The 24,612-nt window shown below is 40.0% G+C and overlaps 1 protein-coding gene across 1 annotated transcript in view; it reads left to right on the plus strand.

The window, feature by feature from the left end:
* ELP2 (elongator acetyltransferase complex subunit 2) overlaps positions 1 to 24,309 on the plus strand; it is a 373,658-nt gene extending 349,349 nt beyond the window's left edge. The window contains exons 19-22 of the mRNA XM_077492004.1: positions 2,828 to 2,952; positions 8,476 to 8,618; positions 20,014 to 20,118; positions 23,581 to 24,309. Of these exons, the coding sequence (XP_077348130.1) occupies positions 2,828 to 2,952; positions 8,476 to 8,618; positions 20,014 to 20,118; positions 23,581 to 23,743 (536 nt within the window). The 3' untranslated portion in view covers positions 23,744 to 24,309. The remainder of the gene's footprint in view (positions 1 to 2,827; positions 2,953 to 8,475; positions 8,619 to 20,013; positions 20,119 to 23,580) is intronic.
* The last annotated feature ends 303 nt before the right edge of the window (positions 24,310 to 24,612 follow it).

Raw genomic sequence — 24,612 nt, forward strand, 5'->3', positions numbered from 1 at the left:
TCATTTCTTGAGGTGCTAAAATGGCAGGGCAGTACAAATCCCCCCCAAATGACCCCATTTTGGAAAGTAGACACCCCAAGGAAATTGCTGATGGGTATGTTGAGCCCATTGAATATTTATTTTTTTTGTCCTAAGGGATTGAATAATGACAAAAAAAAAAAAAAATGTTTTTACAAAAAGTTGTCACTAAATGATATATTGCTCACACATGCCATGGTTATATGTGGAATTGCACCCCAAAATACATTCTGCTGCTTCTCCCGAGTACGGGGATACCACATGTGTGGGACTTTTTGGGAGTCTAGTCGCGCACGGCACCCCGAAAACCAATCACCACCTTCAGGATTTCTAAGGGTGCAAATTTTTGATTTAACTCCTCACTACCTATCACAGTTTCGAAGGCCATAAAATGCCAAAATAGCACAAAACCCCCCCAAATGACCCCATTTTGGAAAGTAGACACCCCAAGCTATTTACTGAGAGGCATGTTGAGTCCATGGAATATTTTATATTTTGCCAAAAGTTGCGGGAATATTACAAACTTTTTTTTTTTTGCACAAAGTTGTCACTAAATGATATATTGCTCACACATGCTATGGGCAGAAGTCAAATTACACCCCAAAATAAATTCTGCTGCTTCTCCCGAGTACGGGGATACCACATGTGGGGGACTTTTTGGGAGCCTAGCCATGTACGGGACCCCGAAAACCAAGCACTGCCTTCCGGATTTGAATATAAAATGCTATAAAAACAAACCAACCAGAGTCACCCGTAACACTTATACGGTGATCAGTGGTGAAAGGGTTAACTAGGGGCAATCAGGTGGTTCAAATTTTTATTAGGTAGTATATGGGGGTCCCTGGCGCTATATAAAAACCTGACGGGGAACCTAAATAACTAACTGGCTAACCAGCGTCACCAGTGACACTTATACTGTGATCGCTGGTGAAAGGGGGTGAAAGGGTTAACTAGCAGCAATCAGGGGGTTAAAACCATTATTGGGTAGTATATCGGGGTACCTAGCGCTATAAAAACCTGGCGGTGAACCTAAAAAAATAACTAGCTACCTAGCGACACTAGCGACACTGATGCAGCGTTCAGAAAAATTATCGCTTAGTGACACTGGCAAAAGGGGGTGAAAGGGTTAACTAGCGGAAATCAGGGGGTTAAAACTATTATTGGGTAGTATATCGGGGTACCTAGCGCTATAAAAACCTGGCGGTGAACCTAAAAAAATAACTAGCTACCTAGCGACTGTAGCGACACTAATGCAGCGATCAGAAAAACGATCGCTTAGTGACACTGGCAAAAGGGGGTGAAAGGGTTAACTAGCGGCAATCAGGGGGTTAAAAACATTATTGGGTAGTATATCGGGGTACCTAGCGATATAAAAACCTGGCGGTGAACCTAAAAAAATAACTAGCTACCTAGCGACACTAGCGACACATGCAGCGATCAGAAAAATGATCGCTTAGTGACACTGGCAAAAGGGGGTGAAAGGGTTAACTAGGGGCAATCAGGGGGTTAAATCTTTATTGGGGGGTGATAGGGGGCTACCCTGGACCTAACACTAACTGTCCTGACAGTTTTTACTGTCACAACTGACACTGAATGCATTGATCAGTAAAGAAATGATCAATGCAATCAGTGACACTGTGACTGGGGGGGGAGGGGGGGCGGGGGGGGGATCGGGGGGGGTTTGTGTGCCTGTGTGTACCTACATGTCAGTGTAGTGTTGGTGCACACTTACTTTTACTGTTCTCCTCGTAGTCCGGTCAAAAAGACCGCCCCGAGGAGAATGACATCACTTCCTCCTTCCTGTGTAAACAATACACAGGGGAGGAAGCTTCTCATTGGCCAGGAGCGATCCAGAGGGGGTGGCCGAAAACCAACGGCCATCCCCTCATCACGGAGCGCTCCTGGACCGAATCGGACCGCCGTAACCAGCGGGAGGGGGTCCGATCGGACCCCCCACCCGCTGGAAGGCAATCACGTAGATGTACGTGATTATGCCTGCCTGTGCCATTGTGCTGACGTACAATGGCAATACGGCGGTCCTCAAGTGGTTAATTGAAGCACCTGATGAAAACTTCACTGTTGCAAACTGTTTTATTAAACTGGTGTTGTACGAAAACTTTGCAATAATCCCTAACTGAAGGTAGCATCAGAAATTTAAAGCGTTTGTTAGCCCACCATTTCATATTTCTGATATGTACCTGCTGTACCATATACTGGTTTTAAAAAGTATCCTGTTCTCTTTGTATTGCTTGGTTTGTGTAAAATCCCTGGTGTTCCTGCCATTCCCTCTGCTTTCTTATTAGAAACTGACCACACTAAGCAGAAGAACACATCGTGGTCCATTCTCTAGTCATGCTGGGAACTCGACCGGCTCTCCTTCAATGATCAAGCTAGTCTTGACACACCCCATGCACAGCCATTCACTGGAAAGCTCAGTGTACTATTGCTTCTCCTCCCCCGGCTCTTATGTAGCTGAGAACAGAGGGAATGTGATCACTTCTAAGGAAAAAAAGAGGAAAATTTGATTTAGATTTTTTTTTTATATCTATATACAAATGTTTTGCCTTTAATTTCTATTTTAAACTGAATGGGTTGTTTTACAAGGTGATCATTTACAATCACTTTAAGCATAAATGGTCACACCTGGGCCTGAGCAAGAATATTAAAATATTACAATTTTAATAATATTAGAATATTAAAATCCAGTCTTGCATTAGTATCATTGTGCTCGCTTACTTATGTATTTGCTTGTTTGATGATTCTGACATTTCATATGCTTTATTTTTATTTATTTTTTTCTCCCCTAAAGCTGAACCACATTTCATATTACAAGCCAGCACCAACAAAGATACATCTGTACATAGTCGAATAATTTGGTCATGTGATTGGACTCCAGACAGCAAGTTTTTTGTTACAGGAAGCAGAGACAAAAAGGTATGCATCTAACACTACTGAGTGTAAATGAAAAGCACCGCTCCTGAAATCCAAGTTCCAAGAATTTCTCAAATTTCTAAAAATAGAAATGTTATTATTTTTAGAATATTTTTTTTTTTTTTAAACCCTTTTTCTTACATTAAAAACAGGACAAAACTGGTAAAATAATTACAATAAAAACATACAAATGTGGAGGGCATGTCCTGGCCGCTGAGTAGCATGGCCGCTTGACTACCAGCTTCACAGGGTGACAGACGTGGCTGGCAGCACTTCAACCCACGGATTTTCCCCTCTGCTAGAGAGGGGAAGACACCTGGATAACAGCGGAGTATGACCTGAAGGAATCCACAGACACAGGCTCCCTGCCGCCTAACAGACTATTTCATGAAGCCACAGCACTGTCAATCATTAAATAATATATAATAATGTTATATATAATGGTTTTCTTCGTTCTTCTCAAGACCTCCTGCTCACTATCTCACTCATCACCTCCTCCCATGCTCGCCTCCAGGATTTTTCCAGAGCATCTCCAAGCCTATGGAACGCCTTACCCCAATCTGTCCATATATCTCCTACCTTATTAGCTTTTAGACTATCCCTGAAAACCCTCCTCTTCAGAGAAGCCTATCCTACCCACACCTAACAACTATATTTTCATTTTGTCCATCTGATCATCCCCCAAAGCTAATACCCTTTGTTCCACCTGACCCTCCATTCTAGATTGTAAGCTTTAGCGAGCAGGGCCCTCTGATCCCTCCTGTATTGAATTGTATTGTAATTGAACTGTCTTCCCCATTGTAAAGCGCTGTGAAAACTGTTGATGCTATATAAATCCTGAATAATAATAATTCCGGACACTACAATCCAAATAGAATATTACCCATACAGACTTCTGTAAATATCTACGCATCAGACATGCCCTACAACAGTGATGGCGAACCTCGGCACCCCAGATGTTTGGGAACTACATTTCCCATGATGCTCAACTACGCTGCAGTGTGCCTGAGCATCATGGGAAATGTAGTTCCAAAACATCTGGGGTGCAGAGGTTCACCATCACTGCCCTATAAGATACCCTATGGGCAGCCTCCACCCTGCCTGCAAATGCCCTAATCTCCCTACTCACAGGACTACAAGATCTGTTAACCCCCTTAGTGTGCTTTGCTAGGATTGGGGCTACAGACGTGGCATGCTCAGTTCCCATTCTATGATTACGCATGCTGTCATAGCTGCAAGGTTAGCCATTGCCCATCATTGGAAAAACAATTCTCCCCTCCCAGCAACCAACACTTCCTGTCCATACTTAATCAGAATTCCCACATGGAATTTATTTATGCTAAAGCTCGCTTCTCCCTACCAACATTTTTATCTCACTAGACCCCCTGGCTACAAAACCCAAGATGTGAGGTTGATATCACATAACGCTACTGTTTACTCTCACTTATACATCTCTTGACCTCACTCCCAGCAAAGATTTCTCTTCGCTTACTGGCCTATGACAATAAAGCTTATCATCGCATTTCGGGGCGGTGGTGGGTTTCGTCCTCCCAAACTATTATATCTTCCCATATTACACCTCGCATCAAGGGAGAACGAGGCTGACCACCTAACATATTTAGGGGCTATCGTCCTTCCAGCCCTATAATTTGTTACTTATGCATAAGATACCCACTTCCCAACGTCAGTTGGGCAACACAGCCTATTTTATTACTAGAGTTTAAGTTATGTTACAGACCTTGCTTATGCTTCACCTGATCTATCCTCTCCAGGGCAGGCTAGTGCCAGGGTGGCTTATGCCACCTTGCTTATTCTCAGTTATAGCTAAGTATATGTCTATCCTTGTATTTGTTGTTACCTAAGCTATGTACCTAACTACTACATCTCACTTATGTCTACTGTCACTTGTAACTCTTCTAAAAAGATCAATACACTCCAAGTTACAAAAAAAATATACACATGCCAAAAAGGGCCTGCAAGAGCAATATTATACAATATTTAAATATAAATAGTATAACTAGATCATGAAAAAAGAACATTGTCCTTAAAAAAAAAAAAAAAAAAAAAAAACACAGCATGGCTCCAAAGATCCAAACAGTAAAATGTATCAAATTTCTTCAGATAGAAATGTTAGTTTTATAATGAAATTGTGTACATATAGCAACTTAAAAAATAAACACATCTGGAAGGAAAAGGGATTTCTGTTTTGCTGATATCATTCAAAGATATTGCAGTTGGCATATTTCTAAGGCCAGCTATACTGCAAGCTGATAAGGTGCTGTGGGCAATATTATCTTATCCTTTCCTTTACTCTAAAACGGAGCTCCAAATTTCCCATATGTCTTGTTCACAACAATAAATTGTAACTAGTACCTCTTCTCCAGTACTCTGGACTAGAAGAAAGTGTATATTTTTGTGTGCCTCTGTGCTTCAGGGTACTTTTGCTTTAAAGAGTTAAAAGTAGTGATAGCCTTTTAATTAATGATTTATACTCAAGCATGAAAGGCAATATACAGTATATAACTGAGAGGGTCCAACTTGCCTGAAATAACTGATTTCTGGCAAGTTGGACCCTCTCAGTTATATATATTGCCTTTCATGCTTGAGAATAATTATTTTTTCATTTTTTGTTACACTTTACTAGATTCCAGCCAAGTGGATAAATATTGTATATATCAAATTATTTACCACCTGGAAGGCTGTAATTCTGTTCAGACAGTTTTGTGGCCCAGGCTTCCCTTCCAGCCAGCCAGCACAGCTAGGTTCAGGGTCTCTGCAACACCATTAATTATCATCCCTAGTCAAAACACATTCCAGTCTAATTGAACAAGAAGAGAGAGGAGCTGCACAGTTATGAGGACATCCCTCAGCTCACATTCCTCAACATTGCTCTAACCCTCCCTTACTCCATATGAATGCGGTTATGCAGGCAATTAAAAAAATTACAGTGCCTTGCGAAAGTATTCGGCCCCCTTGAACTTTTCAACCTTTTGCCACATTTCAGGCTTCAAACATAAAGATATAAAAATTTTATTTTTTGTGAAGAATCACCAACAAGTGGGACACAATTGTGAAGTGGAACGAAATCTATTGGATTTTTGAAACTTTTTTAACTAATAAAAAAAATGAAAAGTGGGGCGTGCAAAATTATTCGACCCCCCTTGCGTTAATACTTTGTAGAGCCACCTGTTGCTGCGATTACAGCTGCAAGTCACTTGGGGTATGTCTCTATCAGTTTTGCACATCGAGAGACTGAACTTCTTGCCCATTCTTCCTTGCAAAACAGCTCAAGCTCAGTGAGGTTGGATGGAGAGCGTTTGTGAACAGCAGTTTTCAGCTCTTTCCACAGATTCTCAATTGGATTCAGGTCTGGACTTTGACTTGGCCATTCTAACACCTGGATACGTTTATTTGTGAACCATTCCTTTGTAGATTTTGCTGTATGTTTGGGATCATTGTCTTGTTGGAAGATACATCTCCGTCCCAGTTTCAGGTCTTTTGCAGACTCCAACAGGTTTTCATCCAGAATGGTTCTGTATTTGGCTGCATCCGTCTTCCCCTCAATTTTAACCATCTTCCCTGTCCCTGCTGAAGAAAAGCAGGCCCAAACCATGATGCTGCCACCACCATGTTTGACCGTGGGGATGGTGTGTTGAGGGTGATGAGCTGTGTTGCTTTTACGCCAAACATATCGTTTTGCATTGTGGGCAAAACGTTTGATTTTGGTTTCATCTGACCAGAGCACCTTCTTCCACATGTTTGGTGTGTCTCCCAGGTGGCTTGCGGCAAACTTTAGACGAGACTTTTTATGGATATCTTTGAGAAATGGCTTTCTTCTTGCCACTCTTCCATAAAGGCCAGATTTGTGCAGTGTACGACTGATTGTTGTCCTATGGACAGACTCTCCCACCTCAGCTGTAGTTCTCTGCAGTTCATCCAGAGTGATCATGGGCCTCTTGGCTGCATCTCTGATCAGTCTTCTTGTCTGAGCTGAAAGTTTAGAGGGACGGCCAGGTCTTGGTAGATTTGCAGTGGTCTGATACTCCTTCCATTTCAAAATGATCGCTTGCACAGTGCTCCTTGGGATGTTTAAAGCTTGGGAAATCTTTTTGTATCCAAATCCGGCTTTAAACTTCTCCACAACAGTATTACGGACCTGCCTGGTGTGTTCCTTGGTCTTCAGGATGCTCTCTGTGCTTTCAACAGAACCCTGAGACTATCACAGAGCAGGTGCATTTATACAGAGACTTGATTACACACAGGTGGATTCTATTTATCACCATCAGTCATTTAGGAAAACATTGGAGTGAGTTTGCTGCACTGAAAGTAGAGGGGCCGAATAATTTTGTATGCACCACTTTTCAGTTTTTTATTTGCTAAAAAAGTTTAAATTATCCAATAGATTTCGTTCCACTTCACAATTGTGTCCCATTTGTTGGTGATTCTTCACAAAAAATAAAAATTTTATATCTTTGTTTGAAGCCTGAAATGTGGCAAAAGGTTGAAAAGTTCAAGGGGGCCGAATACTTTCGCAAGGCACTGTATGTTATTTTTTTGATGGACTAGAAACGATTTAAAAGCCTTGTCAAGTTTTTTTTTTTTTTTTTTTTTTTTTTATTCTGCTTTGCTCCGTTGTTGAGATTTGTCATTGCTTCCAGTCTTAAGACATAATAGGAAATGAGAGGAAAACACTTTAAAATTATAGAAATCTCCTCTTCGATATTTGGCACTGGAATAAATGTCCCAGTCAGAAAATATATTCTCTATTGCTGTATCTCTCAGCACTTTGAATCACAGCGACGGTGGTCACCAGGACAAAAGGAGAGGATATGGGCTACAACAAAGTCCTTACAGAGATTCTGACCACTTTATCGAAAACTAAAAAAAAAGTTTAGCCTTTAGGTAAATCTTAAGGAACAGTGGGTGCACATCTGGGATTTCTGGATGTTGCATTGGCTGCTGGACTTCTGTTCACTTGCTGCCTGGAGATGCTTTTTAGGCTGCAACTTCCCCGGTAAATGTAATCTCTCCATATTGAGAGACTTAACCACTTGTCAACAGTGCCTTAAAGCCCCATACACATTGCCCAAATGTCAGGCGTCAGTGGCGGTTCAATAGAAACTGTCCAACATTCGGCCTGTGGACTGCAGCTGGTCCGATAGAAGCAGGCCATTCAGCCAGCTTCTTTGGAAGGAGGATGACTGATATAGGTCTGCCGATCGGCTCCGATCAGCCAATGGCTGAGAGCGCTGACCGGAGTATTCTGGTGGTGGGGTCATTGCGTCCCCTTGTCAGAACACAATAGAACAGCAGGGGAGATCGTTATACTAACATCAGATGTTAGTAAAACAGCTCCGACTTGAGTTGTCAGCTTTTTTTTCATTTAGCCATAACTAGCAGGTTGTCCTAGGTTTAATTTTTTAACACACTGTAATCAGTGTTGGTATGTAGTTAAAGCTTTCAGTAGCAAGAAATTTAAGTTTACTTATCCTTTAAATCAAAAATTTCTGCAAAAATATCTTTCAGGTTATTGTGTGGGGTGACTGTCAGGTGTTTGACACTCAGGATGACCACAACTGTGCTTCCGTCAAGCCTTGCTCTACTCTTCTAGATGCAGGAGATTCTGTCACAGCTGTGGGTGTCAACAAAGCACTTGCTTCTCTTGGAAGGTAAGAGTGTGTATGGTTTGCACTTCTTGTTTTCTGTAACATCTTTTCCTTAAAGTATGTCTTATTTTTTGAGGCACACAGATGATTATTTTTTTTTTAAAATAACATATGGATTTAAAAAGAATCGGTCATTTATGGTAGTAATTGACAATAATCTCCAGCATATAAATGATAGCAAAGGGTATGGTAGGTTCTGAGCCTGCCTATGATGAGGAGAGAGATTAGACCAATCAGTGTGCTGCTTGTAAAACCATAGAGTGTTAAAATACAAATTCTTCTGCTGCTTTTTTTGCAGACCGGTGTTGCGTTACTACAACACAGCAAAGATCACATTCATAATTTGATTAGCATGTAAACTAATTCTATAGTTATCTTAACTGAGGGAGATTCTATATACATGCGCATATGTGTGTGTGTGTGTGTATATATATATATATATATATATATATATATATCAAAACAACAGGTATATTTTAAAGACGGCCTATCATATACCTCTCAGCGCCAAACTGGGACCTTCACACACCTCCCAGAATTATATATACATATATATATATGCATCTACCTATATAGTACACATACACATATACATAAAAATTTATACAGATACCTGCATATGTGATAATAATAGAACCAAAGCTAACTAGATAATACCTGCTAGGTATATTAGAACCCAGCAATGCGGACAGTGGTAGCAGCCGTTTAAAAGTTATAGTGAAAATATAAAAAAGTAATACAAGCAATTCGTCAATATATATCTGAGAATATCCGTATTAAAACAGCGCTTTATAAAAAGTCCTTTACAGAAGCAACAATGTACGAGAAATCAAAAGAAAGTTCTTAGTGTGCAGATAGGGTGTTTATAGTGCCCTAATCAGCGTTGCAAGGTGATCAAAGTGCTGTCAACCTTTCATCCACCATAAACCGGGAGTGCTTCACCACATGCGATGCGTACCCCTAGGGGGTTAAACTCACCAGACACCGCTGATCAAACAAGCCTTAAGGAGTAGTCACTTCCTTGGGTATAGTAAAATTCCTATATATCACCTTAGCGATCCAGTTTCAAGCAATCCTCCAAGTTTGTCATAAAAATAAAACAAAGTGTGCACATAGCATAATACTGTTTTATTTTTTTTAAAAAGGTTCACACAAAACAATAAAATCCCCCATTTAAATATCTGCGTACATTGTTTAAAACATCATCAGCATTTCAAATATGTGTACTTCACCGGATTTTCAGATCTCAAAGCCATCCACCAGTGTTCCGCTGTATACACTGTGCATAACTTCCTCGTCTGTGGTCAGCGGTGGAGCGCACACCCCACTTCGGTAGCGTCGTGTAGGCCACGCCCTGACGCGTTTCGTCACTTCCGACTTCAACCGAGGGCGTGGCTACACGACGCAAACGGCCAATTTATATTCAACAGTCTCACCCTGTGTCAGCCAATCACGCAACAGTGCAATGTCCGGCCCACATGACGCTGCACATCGTCATGGTAACCGGACACAATCAGCCTGATTCACAATGCAGGGGAGAAATGCATGTATAAGCACAATCGATCGCCGGACTAGCAGCGACCTAATCGTCATACAAGCTCAGCGAACATTGCGCTAGGAGCACCACATGAAAGACAAACACCCCAACTTAAAAATTAAAATTAACCTAATTACACAAATTATATAAATAGATACAAATATAAATATAAATAACAAAGGAAGATGGTTAGCCAAACACTGAATCCTCACATAATCCATGTATGCATATAGGACCCTATATACATGAGAGGTTTACAAACCGTCTCTCTGAAAAATAATCCCTATTCAAACAAAGCTAGTGTGTGTGTTATGTGCATACACCAAAAATATGTATCACTAAAACATACACCCAAAAAGTGCATCCCATATACCACTGAGAATACCGCCACAGTGAACAAAAATAATTGTATTATATATATCCACCAACTTCCAGGTTTTTTTCTATGAGATGCCATTCTAGTTGGAATATGTTTTGGGAACTTCATACTAATTTAACTATTTTTAAAAGGATCACAGGCAGGAAAATGCCAAAAATATTACAAATATTACAAATATTACAAATATTGGAAATCACCACCTATTTAAAAATGATCATCTTATAATAGTCATAATAATCATAATAATCAGACCGTGTCAAAATTAAATGATACACAGTGTGTCAGCCATAGAGTGATTATAGTCACCAGACACCAAAAAGTGTCGGTGAACCTCTATGTACATGATATGTACATGATATGTATATGATCATTATATGTAGAAATTGGTATAGATATATACAGACCGTCATAGGGGTTATGTAATGATGCAAACCCAAACATCTATAGCGTAAATGTCTTCATTAATCCATTCACTATATATCATATCCAAACACCCAACTAGATAATACTTAAAAGATTAAAATATTAAGAGACAGGGGCCACATACTGAAAATTTAATAATCACTGATAAAACAATTGATATCTAGGTCCACATTTAACCCCTTTGGTGCTAAAGTGTCCACCAAATATATCCACTCCGTTTCACGTTTAGATAACTCTCGTACCAAATTTGACCCTCTCCAGGAGGGTTTCATATGATCTACACCCCAAAATCTAAGTCCAGATGGATCCTGATTGTGATAAATCTTGAAGTGTAGGGACACATTATGGTCTTTAAAACCTAGTTTAATATTAGCCACATGTTCCGCTATTCTTATCCTTAAAAGTCTTTTTGTCCGGCCTATATATATCAACCCACATGGGCATTGTATAGCGTACACAACATACGATGTGTTGCAGGTAATAAACCCTTTGATTGTAAATTCTTTATTATTCCCAGTTGTTACAAATCGTTCCATTGCTCTTATTGGTGTATTTACTTCTTTACAAGCCCTGCATCGTCTACAGGCAAAAAACCCTTCTTTTTCCCAGAAAGTAGGAGGATGGGTAGGAGGATCTATCACTTTTTTAACTATCTTATCAGCATAATTGGGAGCTCTTCTATATATAAACCCGGGTTTTGCAGGTAACACTGGTTGTAATGTTTTATCCATCAAGAGGATGTGCCAATGTGACAAAAATATATTCTCCACTTCTCTATATTGTGAATGGAATCCTGATATAAAGTTCCATTCATGACTATTGGAAGTGTGATTAACCATGTTGTTATTCAAGAGATTATCTCTTGATGTGGATGCTACTCCTTCAATAACTCTATCAAGTTGTTTATCACAATAACCCTTTTCCAGAAATTTTTCTATAATAATATTCGCCTGGGAGTAGAAGTCATTGTCATTAGAACAATTTCTTCTAATCCTGGTCACTTGACCCTTAGGGATGTTCTTTAGCCAGACCGGTTGATGTCCACTCTGTATCGGTAGATAACTATTTGCATCTGTAGGTTTGAAATAAGCCTTGGTGCCCAGTCTTTCTCCCTGTCTATAGATGTTGACATCCAAAAAATTGATGCTTTCAGTGCTTATTTCACTCGTCAATTTGATGTGGCTAGTATTATTATTCAATTCGGCAAGGAAGTCCGTAAGGGAAGATCTTGTTCCTGACCAAATAAAGATCAGGTCATCTATATAACGTCTGTATATCAATAATTCTTGTCTCTTAACAGAAAAGATCTTCTTGTCCTCCCATTCTCCCATAAAAAGGTTCGCTATGCTAGATGCGAACTTGGCGCCCATTGCGACGCCGCGTTTTTGGGAGTAAAATTTTCCGCCATACCAGAAATAGTTATGACCTAAACAGAAATCGAGGGCATTTCTTAAAAAAACTTTTTGATTATGTGTCAAATCATCTCTCTGGCTAAGTGCCCAATTAAGGGCCAAAATAGCATCATCGTGTTGGATGATGGTATATAGAGATGCAACATCCGCTGTGACTAAGTATACCTCTTCTTTACCAGCTAGATCAACCTCTTCCAATATTTGTAAAAGATTCTTAGTATCCTGCAAATATGCTTTTGTCTGTACTACACTTTTTTGTAAATATAAGTCGAGATACTGGCCCATTCTGGATGTGATGGACCCTATCCCATTAACGATTGGTCTGCCAGGTGGACATTGTATATTCTTATGGATTTTCGGCAAAGTATAAATAGTGGGAATCCTGCTGCTACTAGGGGTTAGATACTTCATCTCTTTGTTAGTTAGGACCCCAGTTGAGACGCCGAAATTCACGAATGACTTCAGCTCATACTCATATTGTTTAGTAGGGTCTTTATCAAGTTTTTTATACGTATCTTCTTCCATCAACATTTCTGTTAGTTGGTTGTGGTAAAATTCTTTTGTCAGTAAAACAACCCTGCCCCCTTTATCAGCAGGTCTTATAATCAGCTCCTTTCTTTTTTCCAAACTCTTAATGCCTTCATGGATATATCGTGGATTGGCATTTTTTTGGGGTATTAGAGTTTCCAAATCCCGTAACACCAGATTCTTTAAGACATCTATTTGTTGATTAGCACTATTAGCGGGGTTAAAAAGTGACTTATTCCGTAGACCACTATCAGTCTGCACTGATGAGGTCGCAGTAACCGGTTGGGAATTTTTATTCAAAAAATATTTTTTCATATTAATTTTCCTCCTGTATTTATGTACATCTATAAATACATTAAATTTATTTAGTGGTCTCTTCAGGCCGCATTTTAATCCCAAATTTAATATATTAATTTCTTTGTGTCAGGGAAGCTCCTGCTAAGTTAAAAATCCCTCCTAGTCCTTTTCGCGTCATCTTTTTCTGGACCCTTCGTCCTGCTCTGCAGCCTCTCGTTCGTTTCTCCTGTAGTCTGGGGAGTGTGTTTGATACCTTTCCCATTGCGTCTGTTCCCTCCAATGGGGATCTTGTGATGGATAGGTCTGCATCGGAGGTCTCCCCCTTCTGGGGTACCCCCGACCCCGTCCTTGCTTCTGCCAACCCCTTCCTCTCCCTAAAAAAGGACGTGGTGACTGTTGATATTCACCACTATCATATTGTAGTGGATTGAACCTGTTATGTACAGGGACCTGGTAGTGGTTACTCTGTATTGAAGGTCTTTGGGGATTCAGGGGTTTTCCTCTTACATTCTGACCTAAAAATAAAAAATATTATGTATATGTGTATGTGTACTATATAGGTAGGTGCATATATATATATGTATATATAATTCTGGGAGGTGTGTGAAGGTCTCAATTTGGCGCTGAGAGGTATATGATAGGCCGTCTTTAAAATATACCTGCTGTTTTGGTTTACTTACAGTGTTTTTCTTTGCTGCCATGGACGTACTACATTTTCTAAAAAATAGAACCATAGACATTAACAGCATATTTGCAATTAACGAACACACTTCCACCCAGGCTAATTATAATGGGATAATGATGGCTCTAGGGAATGCCTTAGAGAAACAAGTTAGAACATGGTGGGATATTTGCACTTTGGAACAGTACATGAAAGAAAAAATTATAGTTAGAAGTTTACGGTGGGAGGTAACTTCCCAAGATGGGCTAGACGACCCAGACTCTATGAAAGAATGGCTGGAATTTTTTAATGGGGTGGGTTTTAAATTACAGGATTTAGTTTTAAAAAGGAAACATAGGAAGATGGTTAAACTAGAGGCAAGAATTAATGAGTTAAAAACACAACTAGACCCTATCAAAGATTCACAACAATTGATAGATTTTAATACACGTATTAAAAAGAAATTGGAGAAAGTAGACAAAGATACACAAAGAAAGAAAACAAAGAAATTCCACAGAGATTTGGGAGATTTTCAAACAAATTCCATCTACGTATGGCAACAGACGAGTGGATGTCTACTAGAGGAGAATAAAGAAATAATTAGACAGGATGAAGATCCACATATGGAATTACAACATGTGGACAGTAACAATCATACTACTAGAAGTCGCCCAACTAATGGTGGGCCCTTGTATCAACCGGTATATCAATCTACGCCAGTTAGGAAGGCGAATAATAATGTGAGAGGTCAGAATGTAAGAGGAAAACCCCTGAATCCCCAAAGACCTTCAATACAGAGTAACCACTACCAGGTCCCTGTACATAACAGGTTCAATCCACTACAATATGATAGTGGTGAATATCAACAGTCACCACATCCTTTTTTAGGGAGAGGAAGGGGTTGGCAGAAGCAAGGACGGGGTCGGGGGTACCCCAGAAGGGGGAGACCTCCGATGCAGACCTATCCATCACAAGATCCCCATTGGAGGGAACAGACGCAATGGGAAAGGAATCAAACACACTCCCCAGACTACAGGAGAAACGAACGAGAGGCTGCAGAGCAGGACGAAGGGTCCAGAAAAAGAAGACGCGAAAAGGACTAGGAGGGATTTTTAACTTAGCAGGAGCTTCCCTGACACATAAAGAAATTAATATATTAAATTTGGGATTAAAATGCGGCCTGAAGAGACCACTAAATAAATTTAATGTATTTATAGATGTACATAAATACAGGAGGAAAATTAATATGAAAAAATATTTTTTGAATAAAAATTCCCAACCGGTTACTGCGACCTCATCAGTGCAGACTGATAGTGGTCTACGGAATAAGTCACTTTTTAACCCCGCTAATAGTGCTAATCAACAAATAGATGTCTTAAAGAATCTGGTGTTACGGGATTTGGAAACTCTAATACCCCAAAAAAATGCCAATCCACGATATATCCATGAAGGCATTAAGAGTTTGGAAAAAAGAAAGGAGCTAAATATAAGACCTGCTGATAAAGGGGGCGGGGTTGTTTTACTGACAAAAGAATTTTACCACAACCAACTAACAGAAATGTTGATGGAAGAAGATACGTATAAAAAACTTGATAAAGACCCTACTAAACAATATGAGTATGAGCTGAAGTCATTAGTGAATTTCGGCGTCTCAACTGGGGTCCTAACTAACAAAGAGATGAAGTATCTAACCCCTAGTAGCAGCAGGATTCCCACTATTTATACTTTGCCGAAAATCCATAAGAATATACAATGTCCACCTGGCAGACCAATCGTTAATGGGATAGGGTCCATCACATCCAGAATGGGCCAGTATCTCGACCTTTATATTTACAACAAAGTGTAGTACAGACAAAAGCATATTTGCAGGATACTAAGAATCTTTTACAAATATTGGAAGAGGTTGATCTAGCTGGTAAAGAAGAGGTATACTTAGTCACAGCGGATGTTGCATCTCTATATACCATCATCCAACACGATGATGCTATTTTGGCCCTTAATTGGGCACTTAGCCAGAGAGATGATTTGACACATAATCAAAAAGTTTTTTTAAGAAATGCCCTCGATTTCTGTTTAGGTCATAACTATTTCTGGTATGGCGGAAAATTTTAATCCCAAAAACGCGGCGTCGCAATGGGCTCCAAGTTCGCATCTAGCATAGCGAACCTTTTTATGGGAGAATGGGAGGACAAGAACATCTTTTCTGTTAAGAGACAAGAATTATTGATATACAGACGTTATATAGATGACCTGATCTTTATTTGGTCAGGAACAAGATCTTCCCTTACGGACTTCCTTGCCGAATTGAATAATAATACTAGCCACATCAAATTGACGAGTGAAATAAGCACTGAAAGCATCAATTTTTTGGATGTCAACATCTATAGACAGGGAGAAAGACTGGGCACCAAGGCTTATTTCAAACCTACAGACGCAAATAGTTATCTACCGATACAGAGTGGACATCACCCGGTCTGGCTAAAGAACATCCCTAAGGGTCAAGTGACCAGGATTAGAAGAAATTGTTCTAATGACAATGACTTCTACTCCCAGGCGAATATTATTAAAGAAAGATTTCTGGAAAAGGGTTATTGTGATAAACAACTTGATAGAGTTATTGAAGGAGTAGCATCCACATCAAGAGATAATCTCTTGAATAACAACATGGTTAATCACACTTCCAATAGTCATGAATGGAACTTTATATCAGGATTCCATTCACAATATAGAGAAGTGGAGAATATATTTTTGTCACATTGGCACATCCTCTTGATGGATAAAACATTACAACCAGTGTTACCTGCAAAACCCGGGTTTATATATAGAAGAGCTCCCAATTATGCTGATAAGATAGTTAAAAAAGTGATAGATCCTCCTACCCATCCTCCTACTTTCTGGGAAAAAGAAGGGTTTTTTGCCTGTAGACGATGCAGGGCTTGTAAAGAAGTAAATACACCAATAAGAGCAATGGAACGATTTGTAACAACTGGGAATAATAAAGAATTTACAATCAAAGGGTTTATTACCTGCAACACATCGTATGTTGTGTACGCTATACAATGCCCATGTGGGTTGATATATATAGGCCGGACAAAAAGACTTTTAAGGATAAGAATAGCGGAACATGTGGCTAATATTAAACTAGGTTTTAAAGACCATAATGTGTCCCTACACTTCAAGATTTATCACAATCAGGATCCATCTGGACTTAGATTTTGGGGTGTAGATCATATGAAACCCTCCTGGAGAGGGTCAAATTTGGTACGAGAGTTATCTAAACGTGAAACGGAGTGGATATATTTGGTGGATACTTTAGCACCAAAGGGGTTAAATGTGGACCTAGATATCAATTGTTTTATCAGTGATTATAAAATTTTCAGTATGTGGCCCCTGTCTCTTAATATTTTAATCTTTTAAGTATTATCTAGTTGGGTGTTTGGATATGATATATAGTGAATGGATTAATGAAGACATTTACGCTATAGATGTTTGGGTTTGCATCATTACATAACCCCTATGACGGTCTGTATATATCTATACCAATTTCTACATATAATGATCATATGTACATAGAGGTTCACCGACACTTTTTGGTGTCTGGTGACTATAATCACTCTATGGCTGACACACTCTGTATCATTTAATTTTGACACGGTCTGATTATTATGATTATTATGACTATTATAAGATGATCATTTTTAAATAGGTGGTGATTTCCAATATTTTTAATATTTTTGGCATTTTCCTGCCTGTGATCCTTTTAAAAATAGTTAAATTAGTATGAAGTTCCCAAAACATATTCCAACTAGAATGGCATCTCATAGAAAAAAACCTGGAAGTTGGTGGATATATATAATACAATTATTTTTGTTCACTGTGGCGGTATTCTCAGTGGTATATGGGATGCACTTTTTGGGTGTATGTTTTAGTGATACATATTTTTGGTGTATGCACATAACACACACACTAGCTTTGTTTGAATAGGGATTATTTTTCAGAGAGACGGTTTGTAAACCTCATGTATATAGGGTCCTACTCGCAGATTTTATCTGCATACATGGATTATGTGAGGATTCAGTGTTTGGCTAACCATCTTCCTTTGTTATTTATATTTATATTTATATTTGTATCTATTTATATAATTTGTGTAATTAGGTTAATTTAAATTTTTAAGTTGGGGTGTTTGTCTTTCATGTGGTGCTCCTAGCGCAATGTTCGCTGAGCTTGTATAACGATTAGGTCGCTGCTAGTCCGGCGATCGATTGTGCTTATACATGCATTTCTCCCCTGCATTGTGAATCAGGCTGATTGTGTCCGGTTACCATGACTATGTGCAGTCATGTGGGCCGGACATTGCACTGTTGCGTGATTGGCTGACACAGGGTGAGACTGTTGAATATAAATTGGCCGTTTGCGTCGTGTAGCCACGCCCTCGGTTGAAGTCGGAAGTGACGAAACGCGTCAGGGCGTGGCCTACACGACGCTACCGGAAGTGAGGTGTGCGCTCCACCGCTGACCACAGACGAGGAAGTTATGCACAGTGTATACAGCGGAACACTGGTGGATGGCTTTGAGATCTGAAAATCCGGTGAAGTACACATATTTGAAATGCTGATGATGTTTTAAACAATGTAAGCAGATATTTAAATGGGGGATTTTATTGTTTTGTGTGAACCTTTTTAAAAAAAATAAAACAGTATTATGCTATGTGCACACTTTGTTTTATTTTTATGACAAACTTGCAGGATTGCTTGAAACTGGATCGCTAAGGTGATATATAGGAATTTTACTATACCCAAGGAAGTGACTACTCCTTAAGGCTTGTTTTATCAGCGGTGTCTGGTGAGTTTAACCCCCTAGGGGTACGCATCGCATGTGGTGAAGCACTCCCGGTTTATGGTGGATGAAAGGTTGACAGCACTTTGATCACCTTGCAACGCTGATTAGGGCACTATAAACACCCTATCTGCACACTAAGAACTTTCTTTTGATTTCTCGTACATTGTTGCTTCTGTAAAGGACTTTTTATAAAGCGCTGTTTTAATACGGATATTCTCAGATATATATTGACGAATTGCTTGTATTACTTTATATATATATATATATATATATATATATATATATATATATATATATATATATATTTGAACTGCATGTGCACCTTCTGCTTAGACGAATTGTTTGTATTCTAATATTCCACCATATACATTACCACCACCAACGAATGAGGGTTGCCTTTTCATTAATAGTTAGGCATTTTTCTGCTTGTCTGGGTTCAGTTATGCTTGCCAGGAAAGCAGGTCATCCCTGTTTTTTGACCATTGATCAGTGAGGTCTAAGATGGCCCACTGATTTTATAACATACAATAGAGGAGAATAGTGGCACCCCCTCAGCCCTTTGGAAAGGTGTGCATCATTGAGGTAGGGGGATTTATATGTAGAGTGGAACAGTTGAATTACCCTTTTAAGCCCTTGTACACACGGTCGGAGATCCGGACAACCAAATCCGTCGGATTTTGTCCGACGGATCTTGTCCGAAACTGTTGCATACACACGGTCGGACAAAGTTGTTGGAAAATCCGATCGTTCAGAACGTGATGACGTAATTTCGTTACGATGGGACTACGTTCAGGCTAGTAGCCAATAGCTTTGATGTAGGAATTTGATCTGAGCATGCGTGGCACTTGGTCCAATCGGAATTCTCTACACATGATCGGAGTATGTCCGATCGGACCAGTTTGTCGGAAAATATTTCCAGCAAGTTGGAAAATTTGGTCCGACGGAAACAGTCCAATGCATACCACGCACAGTGGGATTATCCGACAAAACTGTCCGATAGGACACATTCCAACGGATTCTCCGACCGTGTGTACAAGGGCTTAGAGTTAATTTTGCTCCAGGTTCACCCTAGTGTTTGTGTGCTTAAATACCTAGTTATTTTGTTAGGCAAGTTCTAATGTCAGCCAATATGTGGTTTCTCTTGCAAGAGAGATAAAAGCTGTTGGACTATTCCAGGGCTGGGAAATACTAATTTACTTTAATCCACAAAGTTGTATTTTTGATTTGTGATAGTTTGAATGTTTTTTTTGTTTTGTTTTTATAGGAAATATTCTTAATAACATGTTCAGGTGTGTTAAGTCATGTTTTATTTTATTTTTTAGTTATATTATTGCTGTTGGATTAGAATGTGGGAAGATTCTTCTGTACAAATGGGAAAGTGGTATTACATTAAATGACTGGATGAAAAGTTATGAGATGGATCAAAGGTTAGTATGTGTTCATTCCCTTTATATTGAGGTAATACTGTTTTAGAGAACACACCTCTCTATCATACAGCTGCATTAAAGTCTTTTTGATTTATCTGACAAAACATTTCGACCACGGAGTCTGGATCCGCCAGGTGCCTGGACTGAGACCCCGCTCACCCTCTCAGCGAGCCGCTCAGAGGTTGAGCTGGCCGACACCACACGCTTCACATCTCAGCACTCCAGTGAGCGAGGAGAAAGCAGAGCAGAGAGCTGTGACTGACAGTCTGCAGCTCTCTGCTCTGGGAACTGTCGGAACCGAGCAATCGGTGATGTTTGATCGCCCGGTTCTCAGTGCTGGGGGACAGATGCAGCATAGGATTAAAAAAAAAAATGAAACCCATACTTCTCTTTTAACTACCTGCTGTCCGTCCACAGTAGTTTTACTGAGGGCGAGCGGGACACATGCAGGCTGGACAACATACCTGTATGTCCCCACCTGTCTTCCGCGTTTGGGGCTCTCTCCCTGCCAACCCATGATGTGATTAGACACAGCACGAGTTTGGCAGCAGATTTCAGCCAATGATTTTGACTGAAGTCGGCTGATTGGCTCGGTCCAATCAAAAACACAGAACTCTGTGTACAGGAAACAACGATTTGGCTGTTTCTTCTCCCTGAAGCAGCCAGATCAGAAAGTAAAAACAGCACATATTACTCACATTACACATTGTTGGACACACAGGTAACTCCTTGCTTGCCCCTAGATGTTAACCCCTTCCCAGCCAGTGTCAGTACAGTATTATCACTGTATTAGTGTCTCTAGCAGTGTGAGCGTCAGCAACCTTTCCAGATATTGTCCGCTAGCGCCAGATTGCCCACTACCCTATCACAGTGACACTATGGGGCTGATTTACAAATGGTTTGCGTCATGAGTTGCAGCGCACGCCGATGCACAACAGCCGTTTTCACATTCACAAAACATTTGCGCCTGTAACACAGCGCAATTCCACATATATGATTATCTTGCCGGCGCATGGGAGGTGTCGATCAGTGCGCCGCTATAGACACGCGCACACATTATTCAACTCAGAATTAAAAGAAGGTGGAAGTACCAATATTATGGGGGTGATGTGAGGAAGTATAGTTATAACTGTCCAAGTAACAAATATGCCCAAAATAGAATGGAAAAGTAACTTTCTCTGAACAAGCCTGCTGCGCCTGCAAATACACTTGGAACTGCGCAAGGTCAATTTATGCACTGCGCATGCGCAATCGGCATTTGTGCACGTTGAAGTGCTTTGGTTCACTGCGCTGGCAAAATCTTAGTAAATGTCAAGCCACGTAAATGCATTTGCATAAGTTGAACAGGTGCACCTCTCAACTTGACTTCTTTTTTTTACGCTGGTTCACTTTTATGGGGTTTTTTAAGGCTATTTGCACACAGGTCATAATAGCATTAAGAAAAAAAAAATTAGGTATGGTATGGAAACCCCGCGCGAAAAAAAAATGGCATGGGAGTCCCCCACAAAATCCATACCAGACCCTTATCCGAGCACGCAACCTGGCAGGCTGCAGGAAAAGAAGAGGGGACGAGAGAGGGCACCCCCCCTCCTGAACCGTACCAGGCCACGCCCTCAACATTGGGAGGGTGCTTTGGGTTACCCCCCAAAGCACCTTGTCCCCATGTTGATGAGGACAAGGGCCTCATTCCCACAACGATGGTCGGTGGTTGTGGGGGTCTGCAGTCGGGGGCTTATCGGAATCTGGAAGCCCCCTTTATCAAGGAGACCCCCAGATCCCGGCCTCCCCCCTTTGTGAAATGGTAAGGGGGTACAAAAGTACCCCTACCATTTCACCAAAAAAAGTGACAAATGTGTTACAAATGACAAGAGACAGTTTTTGACAATTCTATTATAGTCTTCTTTCCATCTTCTCTGGGTCTTCTTCCTTCCTTCATCCTTCGGTTTCTTCCTCTGCTTCTTGCTCCGGTGTTCTCGTCCGGCCTCTTCCTCCATGGCGTCTCTTCTTCCTCGCTTCGTTCTCGGGCCGTTCCACCCAATGGGAGGCTCCCACTGTGTGACGTTTCTCAGCACAGCCTTATCAGCGCACATCAGTGAAGGACAAAAATTTATATTTTTTTCAAAATTTTCTGTTTTGTTTTTTCTTCTTTAGCAAAAAAAAAAAAAAACAGCAGTGATTAAAGTGGTTGTAAACCCTTACAACCACTTTGACCTACAGGTAAGCCTAGATTAAGGCTTACCTGTAGGTCCAAGCAATATCTCCTAAACCTATATGGTTTAGGAGATATTTGCCCGAAAACGGGCACCGCTGTCTACGGCGCATGCGCCGTAGACAGCGGCGCGCAGGTACACTGAACGCGGCATTTCCAAGAATGGAGCTGCCGCGCGTGTCGACTCCCGTGCGCATGCACGGGAGTGACGTCATTGCGGCTTCGCCGAATGACAGCAGCGGAGCGATGCATAGTAGTCCATTATGCTTTGCCTTTGCAGGGAATGAAAGAGGAAGTAAACTCATCAGGGTTTACTTCCTCTTTAAACACCACCAAAAAAAGCTCTATTTGTGTGCAAAAAATGGTAACAATTTAATCTGGGTATAGCATTGCATTCAAAATGTGACCGCACTGAAAGCTGAAAATTGGCCTGGGCAGGAGGGGAGTAAAAGTGCCCAGTATTGAAGCAGTTAAAGAAGCTCATGCTTCAAAGGAGGCTAATTCATATTCTTATGCTTTATTTACACTTATGACTAAAGAAATAAAAAAAAAAATACTTTTCTTCAGAGCACAATAAAGAGGGAAAATATGTATAAAGCACTATACTTTACCTTATAATTTTTACCTTCTAATGCACACTGGCTAGTGGCTCTTACTATTGCACAACAAGACTTAGCTGCAGCATACAGGGAAATTAAATAAATGTATTCATGCCTATGTTATTTTCCAATGTAGTGATTGATATGATGACTTGGTATTTGTTACTTTTCGTTTAGTGTGTGAATACATGTTCAGTTCAATATCTGAAACTGATCAGTTATTTCCTCTGTTAACGCATGTAAAATTTGCAAATACAGGTGTTTGCATTTTCTCCTAAATTTGGAGTTTCATTCACACAAGGGCAGATTGGTCTAAAAGTGCCAGCAGAGAAGCATCCCCAAAAATCATTAGACTATAATTGAGATGTGTGACCTGACACTAATGTGTTGAAATTTAAAATTGATGATGAGTTCGCAGTTTAAATTATTGACAAGAGAAGGAATAAAATGTCATCAATGTTGTTAATAACCCTGGCAATTTCAGCATATTTAATACCTGCAGGTTGTGACAAGTCAATGTCTCTCAGTTGGCAGTAGTGAGATAAAGTACTCTAATTAGATATAAGATGGTATTTGAATCTTGCAGCCCAGCTGAGTCTGACATTTTACTGTTGTCACACAGATCCTCTCCTTATTCTGTTATATCTCTTTTAGCCTTTGTCACACTCTGACTGTCAAGCAAGTCTGTTGGAGAAGCAAACCGGGTCGTGCTGGACATGATGATCTGGACAATGCTGAATGGTTGCAGCTAGCAAGCTGTGGAGCAGATCATAGCATTAAGATATTCAATGTTAACAGGAGTATATTCTCTTTGTAGAAGTCCTTTATAGTTGCTAACAGAATTTTACAAAAGAGCAATCTTGGTGCTGATAGAATATGGCTTCAAAGAATCTGAAGGCTCTATACACAGTCATAGGGTTTTTGAGAGCTCTATGTGGAAGGAGGGGTAATAATTTATAGGACAGTCAACAGCTGCAAATGGTTATTGAGGTACAATCCAATTCAATTAAAAGAAAACCCTTCAAACTCATGCGATCTTGAAAAAAAAAAAAAAGTTCTTGTTACCAGCAATTCCAGGAGCACCAGTTGCTGGCAAAAAAAAAAAAAAAAAAAAAAGAATGCAGGCTGTTTATTCATGACTATATCCATTCTAAAATCCCTACTTGGGATCAAAGAGATTGGACATTTAACATAATAGAATTATGGAATAGAGAGCTCAGCCCTACCCAACAGTACATATGAAGATCTAGGAGCAGGATACATTGGGCCACATAAAACTCACTTATTCATTTCACTTGTTGCCTGGAGTTGCTCTTTAAAGGATATGTTAATTTTATTATTTTATATGCACCATTTACATATTAAACTTTAAGTGTAAAAACATCTCTGGTTTTACTTTCTAAAAATGTGCTATTCAGGTTCATGTAAAACTGCTTCTATTCTTGGATTATTGATAAATGACTACTCTGTAGCCAAGAGTCCTGTTATCTGCCATGATGAAGTTGCATCATCCTCCCTATACTGTAGTTTGAGGTTTGACCTATATGCTCTAATTGACTAGATTTGAAAAATAAGGCAGATGAAAAGTGTAAGAGAAGACCATCACAAGCCATTAAACTCAAGCAATAATTAGTGTTATAAGGGTTTGTTCACACCAGTAGCATTAAGTTGCATTGCCCATTGAAG

Source organism: Lithobates pipiens, unplaced genomic scaffold (assembly GCF_037356315.1).
Source record: "Lithobates pipiens isolate NorthernLeopardFrog02 unplaced genomic scaffold, aLitPip1_a1.2 Scaffold_19, whole genome shotgun sequence".
Classification (NCBI taxonomy): domain Eukaryota; kingdom Metazoa; phylum Chordata; class Amphibia; order Anura; family Ranidae; genus Lithobates; species Lithobates pipiens.